Below are 11,287 nucleotides of genomic sequence, written 5' to 3'. Positions count from 1 at the left end.
TCATTAGTTTTTATTCACAGCACGTAGTCATCGGCAGTCATTCTTTGCTGGACCTCCTTTATGCAGATAATGTGTGGCGTTCTTGCAGTGCCTGCGGAATATTACAAGGGATGTCAATGGCTCAAAGACAGTATTCTTCATCTATACCAGGGGTTTCCAAACATTTTGGCCTCGATGAACCCCACCTGCCTTCCTGGATTTACGCAGAATTCCCCCCACTGATGTGCTAATCGGTGGCCTCGCGATGAATCAATTGAACGACAATAAATAGAGGGCAAAAAGAGCATACATGTTACTGAATCGTTTAAACAGGATAATCAATGCGTGGTTCAGCCTAAGCTTACTTGATGTGCAGTTGACGTACTTCCACTTAGGAACTGCATGAAGTTATATTTTTGTACAATATGCCGATGGCCAGCTGTAATATCTCAACAATTCAACACTGAGCTAGATTTGAAGGTGGCTTTTAGATTGCAGGACATACGAGTACATTCTGGTTCAGACCACCCTGCAAGCACAAATGAAACGTGCCCAACGCGAGCGCTGCGGGCCTGAGAATCGCACAGCAACAAGTCTGCCGCGATGGTCTTTCTTGCCAGTACATACTACCGGCATGTGGCTTTGTTGAGTCCAAACTCTAACGTAAAGATTCACTCGAGAGCAGATGGAATCCGATTTGATTTGGCCACTCGCAGAAACCTGTTTGGGAATATGGGAAACTGGAAGTTTTTGCAGATAAACGCTCAAGATGTGCTATTATAATTTTTTTTTAATGAAGGGGTTCACACAGTGCACTTTATAGAAACTCTCCGAGCGTTTATGTGGTGGGTCCAAGAAAGGATGAGCTTTCCTCTTTAATTTTGCACCCTTCAGCGTGACATCAGTGTTTTTGCATGCTGAGACCATTTTTGTACAGAACAAAAATTATCCCAACTTGCTAGGTTTAGTCTATGTCCTAAGCAGATGCCTTCATATGGCATCACAGACAGCTGAGGCAGGAAGTTCAAGGTGGTAACACCACTTATCTTTTGTGGCTTTCCAAGACTTGGACCTACTGAGCTGCGGCTTGGCCCTATTGGCATTCCACAAGTGTAACTTATACCCCAGTCAAACAGGTCACTTTTGATTGTGATTAGGATCGATTTCCTCAATCCTGATTGACGCCTTTGCATAAGCTGTGGAAGGGAGCCAATTGCGGTCAAGAAACTTTATGCCAATCAGGCACAATCGTGATCAAAAGTGCACTTCTTTGTGACCAAGGTACTACGTATACAACTTCGTACTGCTCTTTAACAGGGGATGCACTTTTTTTTTTACATGCTTAATGCAGTTAGGTCTTTCAGTGAGTGGACGAAACCTTATTTCTAGCAGACACAAAAATTGCACTTACTGTTGCAATCGGCTTCACTTGACTTCCATGTCTTTGATGACAGACACGTCCTTTTCTTTTGTCCTTGATAAGGATAAGGAAAGTAATCAGTTGGCACTAGTAGGTACAGCTGTGGTTAGAAGAACCCTTGCTAATCATGGTGCTAATAGCTGATGGTAATCTGACAAACAAGACCTACACTGAAAAACATGCACTTGAAGTAAGCATGGATTTTCCGAACAACATTACCGTCTTCCTTGCCTTCATCCCCATAATTATAGGCTGGCTACTTATTTGAAAGGAATTTTAAAATGGGGCTCGTACGCACCTTGAGAGTTTCTTTTGCTGTGTGGTATACTTTCTTTTGCAAGTCTATGTTCACCCTCTTTAGTGCAGATATCTTTTTTCGGGCAGTCAATAACTCTGTTTCAAACTCTGATGCCATCCTAGATGCCTCTGTTTTCCACCTGCACACAAGAACAAAAAGACGAAGTAACCAGACATATGCATGGTGTTGTTGCTCATGAAGTCGCATAGCCGTACCCTTCAATTTCGTGCAGTGTTGTGCAACCTTAAATTTGTGGGCAGCTAAAGTTTGTCGCAATTTTCTCCCTTGCATGCCTCTGTCAAAGTATTTTTTTTTATACTTGCATGCAACGTTAAACATGAAAAATTTGGCAAGGAACTTTACTAGCAAAAAATGTCTCTAATATCTTTCCATCCTGTGCACTCTCAGCCAGTGCACTGGTCTGATCTCAAAGGTGGTGACATTGGTAATGCATGCATTGAGAACCCAAAATTTGTGCAAATAAGCCCATCATGGGTATTCACTGTAAAAATAAGCAAAGTAAGCAAAACCAACTGCAATGCATGCAGTAAAACCAGCAGCAAAACCACCTGCAATTCATACTTATCATTCACAGCCTGCTGTGCTTGTAGCAGTGCCTGTGCATTCATTAGCCTTTTTTCGAGAGTGTCTTCCATCCGTTGTAACTTCGTGCCATGGACTAGCTTCTCTTGTTCAAGTGCCTCGGTTAGGGCAGCCACCTGCGAGGAGCATAAAACATGATGCACAGTTGCGATGTGCAGTCAATGACTCACCTCAGCAGGATGTCTCTTTCGCAGAGCAATGCACTCTGCTTCTAAAGTCTGTACTCTTCGGCGGAGCTCTGCCATTTGGTTCTCAGTTTCAACCGTTGATTGCTGCAGCTGATCAGCATGTCTCTCAGCCTCCTGTAGTAAACTCTGAAGTCGTTGGATCTCCAGCTCCCTCTGCTTTATCTTGAATGCACTTCTGCATGGATGACAAAGATTGACTCAGGACTGATGCTGGTTATAGTTGCAGAAAGGCATTGGACTAGGCAGACTTGCGGTAGCTAGGTCATTAAAATTGCCAAGCAGGACATGACTGCTCAATTAAGTGAATTTAGTACCCCAAAACTACACAGGGGCTATAAGACATGGCATAAGGGTAGGCACCAGATTAATTCTTACCACCTGGCGTTCTTTAACCTACACCACTCATTTTCAAATCCTGTCTCCATCAAAGGACAGCCACTGTGGCCTGGGAATCAAACCCACAACCTTGCACTCTGCAGCAGATTGTCATAACCACTGAGCCACTGTTGTTGGTGCATAGACTAGGAAAAGATAAAAGATGAAATTATAAACAGTCGAAATGGAACCAAGGGAAGCGCAGAGGAATTGAGGTAGTTTGATTGTTAAGAAGAAGTATTTGATGAGTACTCCTTGGTTAGATGTCTAGCTCTGTTTTACTTATTTATAGCACTGCATGCAGACTGTGGAGGTTGTAGGTTTGGCCCCCTCATGCCATTTTGCCTTTATTTCTACTTGGACTCCAGTCTCTCTGTGGGTCCGGATAACTGCTGACCTCCATTAGCTTACACTTTGCTTGAAGGAACACAAAAGAGATACGCTAAATCAGTTTAGGCTGATAAAATATACTCTGACCTTGCAACTTTGACCACAGAAGTGGTCAAAGTTGCATTTATCAAATTTTGCGCTTACACCCCAGCACTATATAGTACATTGGTGTGATATCACGGATTTCTAAGTACTTTTTTGTGTTTGGACCATTGTGGCTCAACAAAAGTTCTTCAAACTTGCCAAGTTCAGTGTTTGGCTCGTTTGGAATACAATGTGGTCCATATTTTCCAATAAATAATTAACTAGGCCCATGCAGATGCTGTCAAAATTCATGTCACAGCGTACTGGTATGGGAACTCCTAGAGCTACTGTATATGCTACCAAAAGTAGCATATACAGCAACTCTTGGTACTTCAAGGCGGGGACACCACCTGTTGTTTGTTTTTGCAACTTTTCTGGATTATCAAGCTTCACCTCATGGTAAGAGTGGCTTTATTGACATTGCAGAATGGTAATTTACAGCAACAGCTAAAAAATTGTTTCTATTTAATGTACATTTAACAAGTTGTCCGCTTCCCTTGAGTCTTCTTATTAGACGAAATTGTGTGTGTTGAGCAGTGCTGCTCTTTATATAGGGTTTCCCACGTAACTTGAGCCAACTATCAAAAATATGGAAATGCCATGTAGCTGGACAGAATGAACGTAATGTTTACCGTCACTTGGAGATACTCGGACTAAGTTTTGCATTCTGCCTAATTACATAATTTGTAATTATTAATCAACTTCTCAAATATTATAAATATACATATATGAATAGTGTCAATGAGAAAATTGTAGAGCAACATGAAACACAGCTTTCTGTTGCTCAATACATGCTAAATAAAAGTGTTTTTCCAAGCCTGAAAGAAGCTGATAAATTGCCGAACGAAAAATTGCTGTGCGACTGGCCACTCGAGGCACTTCATGTGTATTTGCAGGCTTCTCTCATGCTTGGAAAAACTTTTATGTAGCAAATACTGAGAAAAAGAAAGCTGTATTGGGGGTTTCTCATGTTGCCCTACAATTCTCTCATTGACACTTTTAATCTATAACATTTGGGAAGTTGGTTAATTAATTAAGCCAAATTATGTAATTAGGTGGAACACAAGTAATAATCTGAGTATCACTAAGTGACGGCAAACAACATTACCTTAGTTATGACTAGATACGTGGCATTTGCATATTTTTAAATTTTGGTTCAAGTTATGTGAGACAGCTGGTATGTGTAGCTTAAGATACTGCAGGCAGTGAACTTCAATAAACACTGTTTTCTAAAGCTGATTCCATATATTTGTTTGGTTGTTGTCTATTTCAAGCTGCTCCAAACTCGGTATTTGCCAAGTTAAGAGTTCTGTGGCCCATCAGCCATTCTAGATGCATGCTTGTTTCAGCCCCTCCCCCCCCCCCCCCCCCCCCCCACGTCTCTGGACGATCACTCACTGTTTTTCTTGGTGTAACAACTTGTCCTGCAGTGATTCGGCAGCAAGTCGATGCTTCTGGCACATCCTTTCAGCCTGTGTCAGTGTCTGGCTAAGTGCCTGAAAAGCAGGGTCACGGTTGAGCCTCAAGTCAGCTTGGCGTTTCTGAAGCCTTCCCGTCTCCTCCCTTAGTCTGCTGTTCTCTTCAGACAGGTGAGCTGTGAGTGACTGCTGCTGCTGTAGGGCCTGTAAAAAGATTGGTCTGGCATGTAGCGCTTGGAACCATCCGGCGTCGTACATGTCTGCAAGTTTGTGACATTCTCGCAAGTATTACCCATACCAGAAATATGAGAAATTTAGAAGTATGAAGTGGAGGGCACATGCTTTACATACCAGTTTTGCTACACAGTGCAACTTCATGCAACACAGAAGACATTGACATGAAACTCTCTTTTGAAGAGCATGCAGTTTCACAGCAATATGCTTCTCATTGCTGTGAAGCCATAGTGAGAGCTGTAATGCTCTGAACATACAAAGCAAAATTGATTCTGGAACTCTGGTGTGTGACAGTAATTTTACAGTGTTGTTTATATAAAGGTTTTAACGATCTTGAATAAGTCAAGATACATGTGTTCTTCTTCTACCCCCTCGCTTCTTTTGTGAGTGTTCGAACTCTGGACAGAACCCTGGCCGTCAACAGATTGGCTCTCCCATAACACTTAGTTGTTTGGTGGCAGAATATTGCAGCATTTCCACTTCATATTCCAAGCATGAAATTAGTTAGAGGAGGTGGATAATATTGGCGCATTATGTTCGCTGCATGCTTTCAATTGCGATGGGCTTGCTTTAGCTGTAGATCATGCATACACATTATGTTGCATCATATTCATGCAAGATTGTGCATATGTCACAACTGCAGAGGTAGCATTAGTAACCAGGAATAGAAGGTGCATAGAATAGACACTGTCCAACACTATTGCAGCACTTTCACTGCGGCACTGTGCAACACCTGGCAAGTCCTCCTTGCAGTGAAAAACATTTGTTGACATCAATCAAGATTTGCATTGCAATGACTCCTTCAGTGCATCAGACAGTCTAATATTTAGAGTAAAAATTTCATGTACAGCTCGCTTGGATTTTCAACATGCAACCAGTCTTAGTGCTTGCTATTAAAATTTGTTAGCCTGTACCTGCTGAAGCTGCCCAATTTGCTTGACGAGTTCTTTTATACGCTGGTTTCCTTTCTCACGAAACTTCTCCACCTGCAATTGATGCGGAGTTGGGAAGAAGTCAACCAAGGAACATGTTCACATGAGCAACAGCTTTTTGATATACAAATATCTTTTTTTCAATTTTTGAAATGTGGTGATAGTATCTCAATTTGTACACCATGCAGAAATTAAAATATAGCAATATTATTATTATCCTTGTGAAATTATGTCTCAAAATCTGGGTATTAGCCCTCTAAGAAGTTCTTGAACGAAAAAACCAGTCAAAAACACAAAGGACAACTCCTTTGTGTTTTTGGCTGGTTTTTTCGTTCAAGTATGTACCAACTGGCCCAGATTTCAACCCTTCTAAGAAGTTCTGTTTGTAAACCTCTAGGCTTAAAGGGGCCCTGAGCCACTTTTTATTGAAGATGAGAAAGGCATTTGAAGTGAAAATAGGCTATTTCAGAAATACTTTGGTCCAAAAAGTACTTCAATGCGTTCAGCAGAAGCGTAGTTATTGGCAATCAAACACAGCCTCTGCTGTGCTCCCGTTTCTTCGTCAATGCCTTGCACTGCGAAGGCAATGGCACAGTGGGGTGCGACCACAACGCTCCGCCTTGTAAATGTCACTGTAGTTCAAATTTCATCATAGACACCATGACTTCTGCCTTTGGTGCTAAGACGCGTTAAGCATAAGCCAAACGCAGTTGTCTTCAGCGAGTAGCAGATCACTCAGCCAGTGGACTCACGGCTGAACCCTGTGGTGGCCACAATATCTACGCTATGTAGCCGACCGCCACTTCATGTCAAGTATCGGCCATTAGCACACATCTAAGGAAATGATGAAACAGTGCATCTAGAAGAGAGTGAGGACGAGGCCTTTTGTTGGAAAGACAGTGTTTGAGAGAAAGGTGACTTTATGGTCTGCTTGCAAGCTTTAAGCACCGCATACGACAGCAAAACTTGGCCGAGATATTCACAACAGTGTATCCTACCCACGAAGTGGTTCAGGGCCCCTTTACAACACTTCAGCATTTTTTAACACTTTTATTACCTGAAATCTGCACTCTGTGTCTTTATCATCTTGGCATCTACATAAAAGAATGTTTGATAAACTGTTTTACTGGAAGGAACTTTAACAGACAGATATTATGTAGCCTATCCCATATCCTTAATGAGAGCAAAATTTATAAACTCTGCCGCATGCATTGCCATTGCATAGTGACAGGTGACTGAATTAAATGCATAATCTTCAAGCACTATTTGTGCATCGAGTTTAACATTTGCCCATGTAAATGCTGGTGCATTAACTTTTCCCCAAAAAACAGCAATCGAAGCAAGGTCAAAAGACAAAAGTTGGAAGGTGATTCAACCTCCAAGTGAGGTCAATCAAAGACAATGTTTTCCTGAGCAAGTCAGGGTTGAGAATGGAGTGGAGTCACTGGCACTCTATCGTGACACCCCTAGTGTTAGGGGAGTAGGAACCTTGGACTGTTTAAATTTTTTTTTTGCTACACTATCTTCGGGATCGGCCAACATTCTTAGACTGCACATACCCATGGGAATGGCCCACATTTTTATACTGCAATATCTTTAGGATCAGCCCACGAAAAAGGCTAGAAATCTAGATATTCAATATGAGAAAATGGGGGTAACTCACTAAGAAAAACACTGTCATAAAAAAAAAAAAAAAATGTCACACTCCAACTTACAGTCTGGCTCCAGACTTACTGTGTGCCAGCCAAGCATGCTATTGCAGAGCTACATCTCCAGTTGCTTCAGACACACCATATAAAACTGCAAAGACTATCGTGCTGGTATTATGTGCCCTAACATGCCAAATGTGAACTGCATCAACCAAGAAAAAGAAGGCACTGTTATTACACATTGCTTACTTCTCATGTGATGTGTTGCTTACATGAGCACTACTGGCATCTTTCCTTAACCAGCCATTTGCCTTAGGCCTTTCTGAAATTGCAAACATGCCTTGCATACAAGGCACGTGAATGCAATTAAGTCAACGTGAAAGGAAAAATGTGTGAGTTAATAATGATGAAGTTGTCACTGCGAATGTACTACAGAGCTCATCTGGCAAAGAACTTTTCTTATTATTTTTTAACTTTTTACTTAAAGTGTGCTTCTTTCACTCCATGGCAACTATTGACTACCATGAATCGTTATGGCTCTCAGGTTACCAAGATCAATGAAGCAGTAGACCTCTAGTTTACACAGCAAGCTTAATTCACCTCACTTGCTGTATGATGAGCAGCCTCCTCCACCACAGCTTCGAGCGAAGTTCCTAACTCCATTACTTCACTTTCTAGCAGCTCACACCTCAGCTGCACTTCCTGTTTCTCAAGAAGTGCTCGCTCTGCAATGCTGACGCTCTCCTGCGCATGTTCCAGTGCAGAGCTAAGTTGTTCTTGTAGTGCCTTGCTGCAAATTAATAGAAAAGGAAGCAAACTACCACAGTTGTTGCTTGTAATTTTTTGCCCTGACAACACAATCGCTTCTTAAAAAGTTTGAAATATTGTCCGTGCATTTACTAACACAGGCAGCAAGAGTTGTCTTTCTATGGCTTCCCTGAAGAATACTAGCACAATCACCTCACGGAAATCTGATACAATGACTGCACACAAATGCAAAAAAAATGTTAAGTTTAATAATTAGAGCAGGAAAGTGCATAGGAAATGGGGCTAATTAAGCACCTTTGATGCAGCTTTTATCCTCTCTCTCTCATGGAATATTGTAAATGTAGTGTTTGCTGTGGCACATAGGCTTAAGTGCTTACAGCCACAATAAAGAACAGCAGGTAAGACATCCTACTTATGCATTCCAATATTTCTCTGTGTTTGCCTCACCTTGTTTGGCTCTACATTCACTTTCACATAAATTTAATTACTTGCTTCAAAAGTTAACTGTCACTATCTATCAATTGCTGATACAAACAATCTGTGATGTAAATGTGTATACAAACCTTCGATTCTGACAGGACTTCAACTCTTGCGAATGGTTAGTGCTTTCTGCATTAAATTTATTCAGCTGAGCTTCAACTGCTGCAAGCCTGCAATGACAGTGCCATGGGGACCATTACGCTAGTGAAAACAGGACGGAAATAAAAAAAAGAATGTGCTAAAGAACATGGATTATGCAGTTAACTAGCACCTTGAAATCGCATCAGTCCGCTCTTCTTCTGCCAAAATGAGTTTCTCCTGAGTTTGTTGTAGGCACTGTAGAACCTCATCAAGTTTCTTTTCCTGAAGTTGAAAAGGATTTCCCATGTCTCCTTCACCAGTTCTCACATTAGATTCTTACTCAAAGAAACTTATGCCAATACATTCTGAACATTCCTAAAACATGGTAACAAAAGACACTAGATCACTTTACACTGTTATAGAATGTTGCATTGAAACATTGTTTCTTTGGCAGGCAAAGGTTAATTAATAGTTAATTAATATTAACACATTAATAAATTTTCCTCCTGAGTTTTGCACCCAAACTGCAATACCAATTACCCCAGGGGATGTCACAGATTTCAGTATTTTCAGGTTATTTCTGTCGCTTAGAAGTACTGCGACTTGTCATGTTATGTCTTTGATTATTTTGAATGCAACATAGCCCTCTTATATATAGACAACTAAATTTGAGAAGATACACGAAAAACCCGTGACATGACAGGAAGCTGGTAAAGAAATGTTAAGCTAGCACTGCTGCTGGTGTTTTTTTTCTGTATTTTTTCTGGTTGACCAACCGCCTTCTCACAGTTGGACTGACCTATCTGGTATGCCAGGGCTGTAATTTTCTGTAGTGTCAATTCAAGTATTATTAAGTCATTCCATGCTAAGTCCTTTTCAATTTGAAGTATAATAATGACACTAATTCATGAAACTCATTCATGTTAGTATGATAGGCTACATGCACCAAATGTCTGGAACTGTAATACATACAGAAAAATCATAGACATGCGTGTATATATGACCGAAAAAGAATATTAGATGTGTGCATGTTCACAGTTAGTGTAGTTCCACTTACCTTCTCCTGGAGCTGGTTTTCAATCACACATACTGGTTCACTGTAGCGTGCCAAACGCAACTTTGTGTTGTGAAGGCTTTTCTGGGTCTCAAAGAGCTCATTTTTAGTTTTCTCTAGCTCACGAAAAGTTTCCTCATGCCTATTTTCATAGTCAGCCTTTACCTAAAATACAGAAACACAAATGCTATATTAAAGGTTAATTTTCAGGACTGTTATAAAAAGTTTTATGTCTACTCAACACACTTACTTTTTCTATAGATTGGTTAAAGGTATCTCTATCAACAAAGTCCTTTTTTTCCTGAAAGGCAATAGAGAAATTAACCACAATCGAATTTCTATATCATTATATAACTGCATTATACCTCTAGCTGGGTTTCAAGGCGGTCCATCTCCTGCAGTGCTGTTTGGAGCATTTTGGACGTGATATTCTTGTCCTGTGAAAGATGTCTCGATCAGAAAAGAAAGAAGGCATGCTGTAGCTTGCGTTTTTCATCACAGTAAAAGAGATAATTAAACCTGCCTCTGTAACAATATCCAGATGAGACTGAAGATCTCTTAGAAGTTGATTGCTATGGGGCGGATCGGACGCTAAATTTTGTTCCACTTGACGTCTCAGATCTCGATGGAGGCTGAAAACAGAGATAGAAGTGAGTATGAGAGAGCTCAGAGAACAAACAAAAGATAAGAATTACCAGCGATTGCTAGCGACGAGGATGAGCGCGTCCTTCTTGAGTGATTTTATTACGTTCTGAAACGGAATAAAAGGTGGAACATCAGAAGAATTATCTGTGGAAGTGACGCATGCATTACGAGGCGCTGGCATTACGCGCATACAAATGTCCATCAACGCTCTACCTGAAAGTGCTGCACCTCAGTAAGTATATAACGCAGCAGCGAGTCATATTCTTTTAGGAATGGTTCGAACGTCCTGAAACGAATAATGAGATATGTATACATTCGAAGAAGACAAAAGCATCATTAGTTAATTAAGCTCACCGAAGAGATGCTTCTCTGCAACGGCGTCGGTTCACATCCATAACCAGGTCACGAAAAATAATAATTTTTTGAGCTCCAGCAGTTCGTCACGGCGGATATGCGACTCAGCAGCTGTACGCAATAATCGCACGAAAGAGGCGTGTCCACTATAAAAATAAAATTAAGGTTCAAACGAGCCGCTACTTTATCCACCATTTGTAAACAAATACGGCTGGTCGATCGGGGCGCCGATACAGTCTATACGGCGAAACACCTGATACAGATGAATTCAGATATTCAAGCCAAAACCTCGATTGAAGTTAACACATCTCCTTGTTTTGTGAACCAATTCTATC

The 11,287-nt window shown here is 41.0% G+C and overlaps 1 protein-coding gene across 2 annotated transcripts; it reads right to left on the bottom strand.

Annotated features, from left to right (window-relative positions):
* Nucleotides 1-2: 2 nt before the first annotated feature.
* LOC142578981 (sodium channel and clathrin linker 1-like) lies at nt 3-11,271 on the bottom strand. Of its 2 annotated transcripts, XM_075688739.1 has the most exons (17): nt 10,953-11,267; nt 10,812-10,884; nt 10,649-10,704; nt 10,477-10,585; nt 10,319-10,390; nt 10,204-10,254; nt 9,957-10,118; nt 9,090-9,181; nt 8,902-8,988; nt 8,171-8,360; nt 5,904-5,975; nt 4,736-4,959; nt 2,471-2,663; nt 2,280-2,416; nt 1,698-1,836; nt 1,391-1,453; nt 3-91 (listed from the first exon to the last, which is right to left on the bottom strand). In XM_075688739.1, the coding sequence occupies exons 1-17, from the start codon at nt 10,991-10,993 to the stop codon at nt 59-61; spliced, it is 1,794 nt and encodes a 597-aa protein (XP_075544854.1). In that variant the 5' UTR covers nt 10,994-11,267; the 3' UTR covers nt 3-58. The 2 variants fall into 2 exon arrangements, 1 of the variants encoding a protein (XP_075544854.1); XR_012827342.1 differs by lacking the exons at nt 3-91; nt 2,280-2,416 and having other exon boundaries at nt 10,953-11,271.
* Nucleotides 11,272-11,287: the final 16 nt, after the last annotated feature.

This window comes from Dermacentor variabilis, chromosome 4, assembly GCF_050947875.1.
Source record: "Dermacentor variabilis isolate Ectoservices chromosome 4, ASM5094787v1, whole genome shotgun sequence".
NCBI lineage: Eukaryota > Metazoa > Arthropoda > Arachnida > Ixodida > Ixodidae > Dermacentor > Dermacentor variabilis.
The sequence above is the reverse complement of the archived record's forward strand: the minus strand, read 5'-3'. Positions and strand labels throughout refer to the sequence as shown.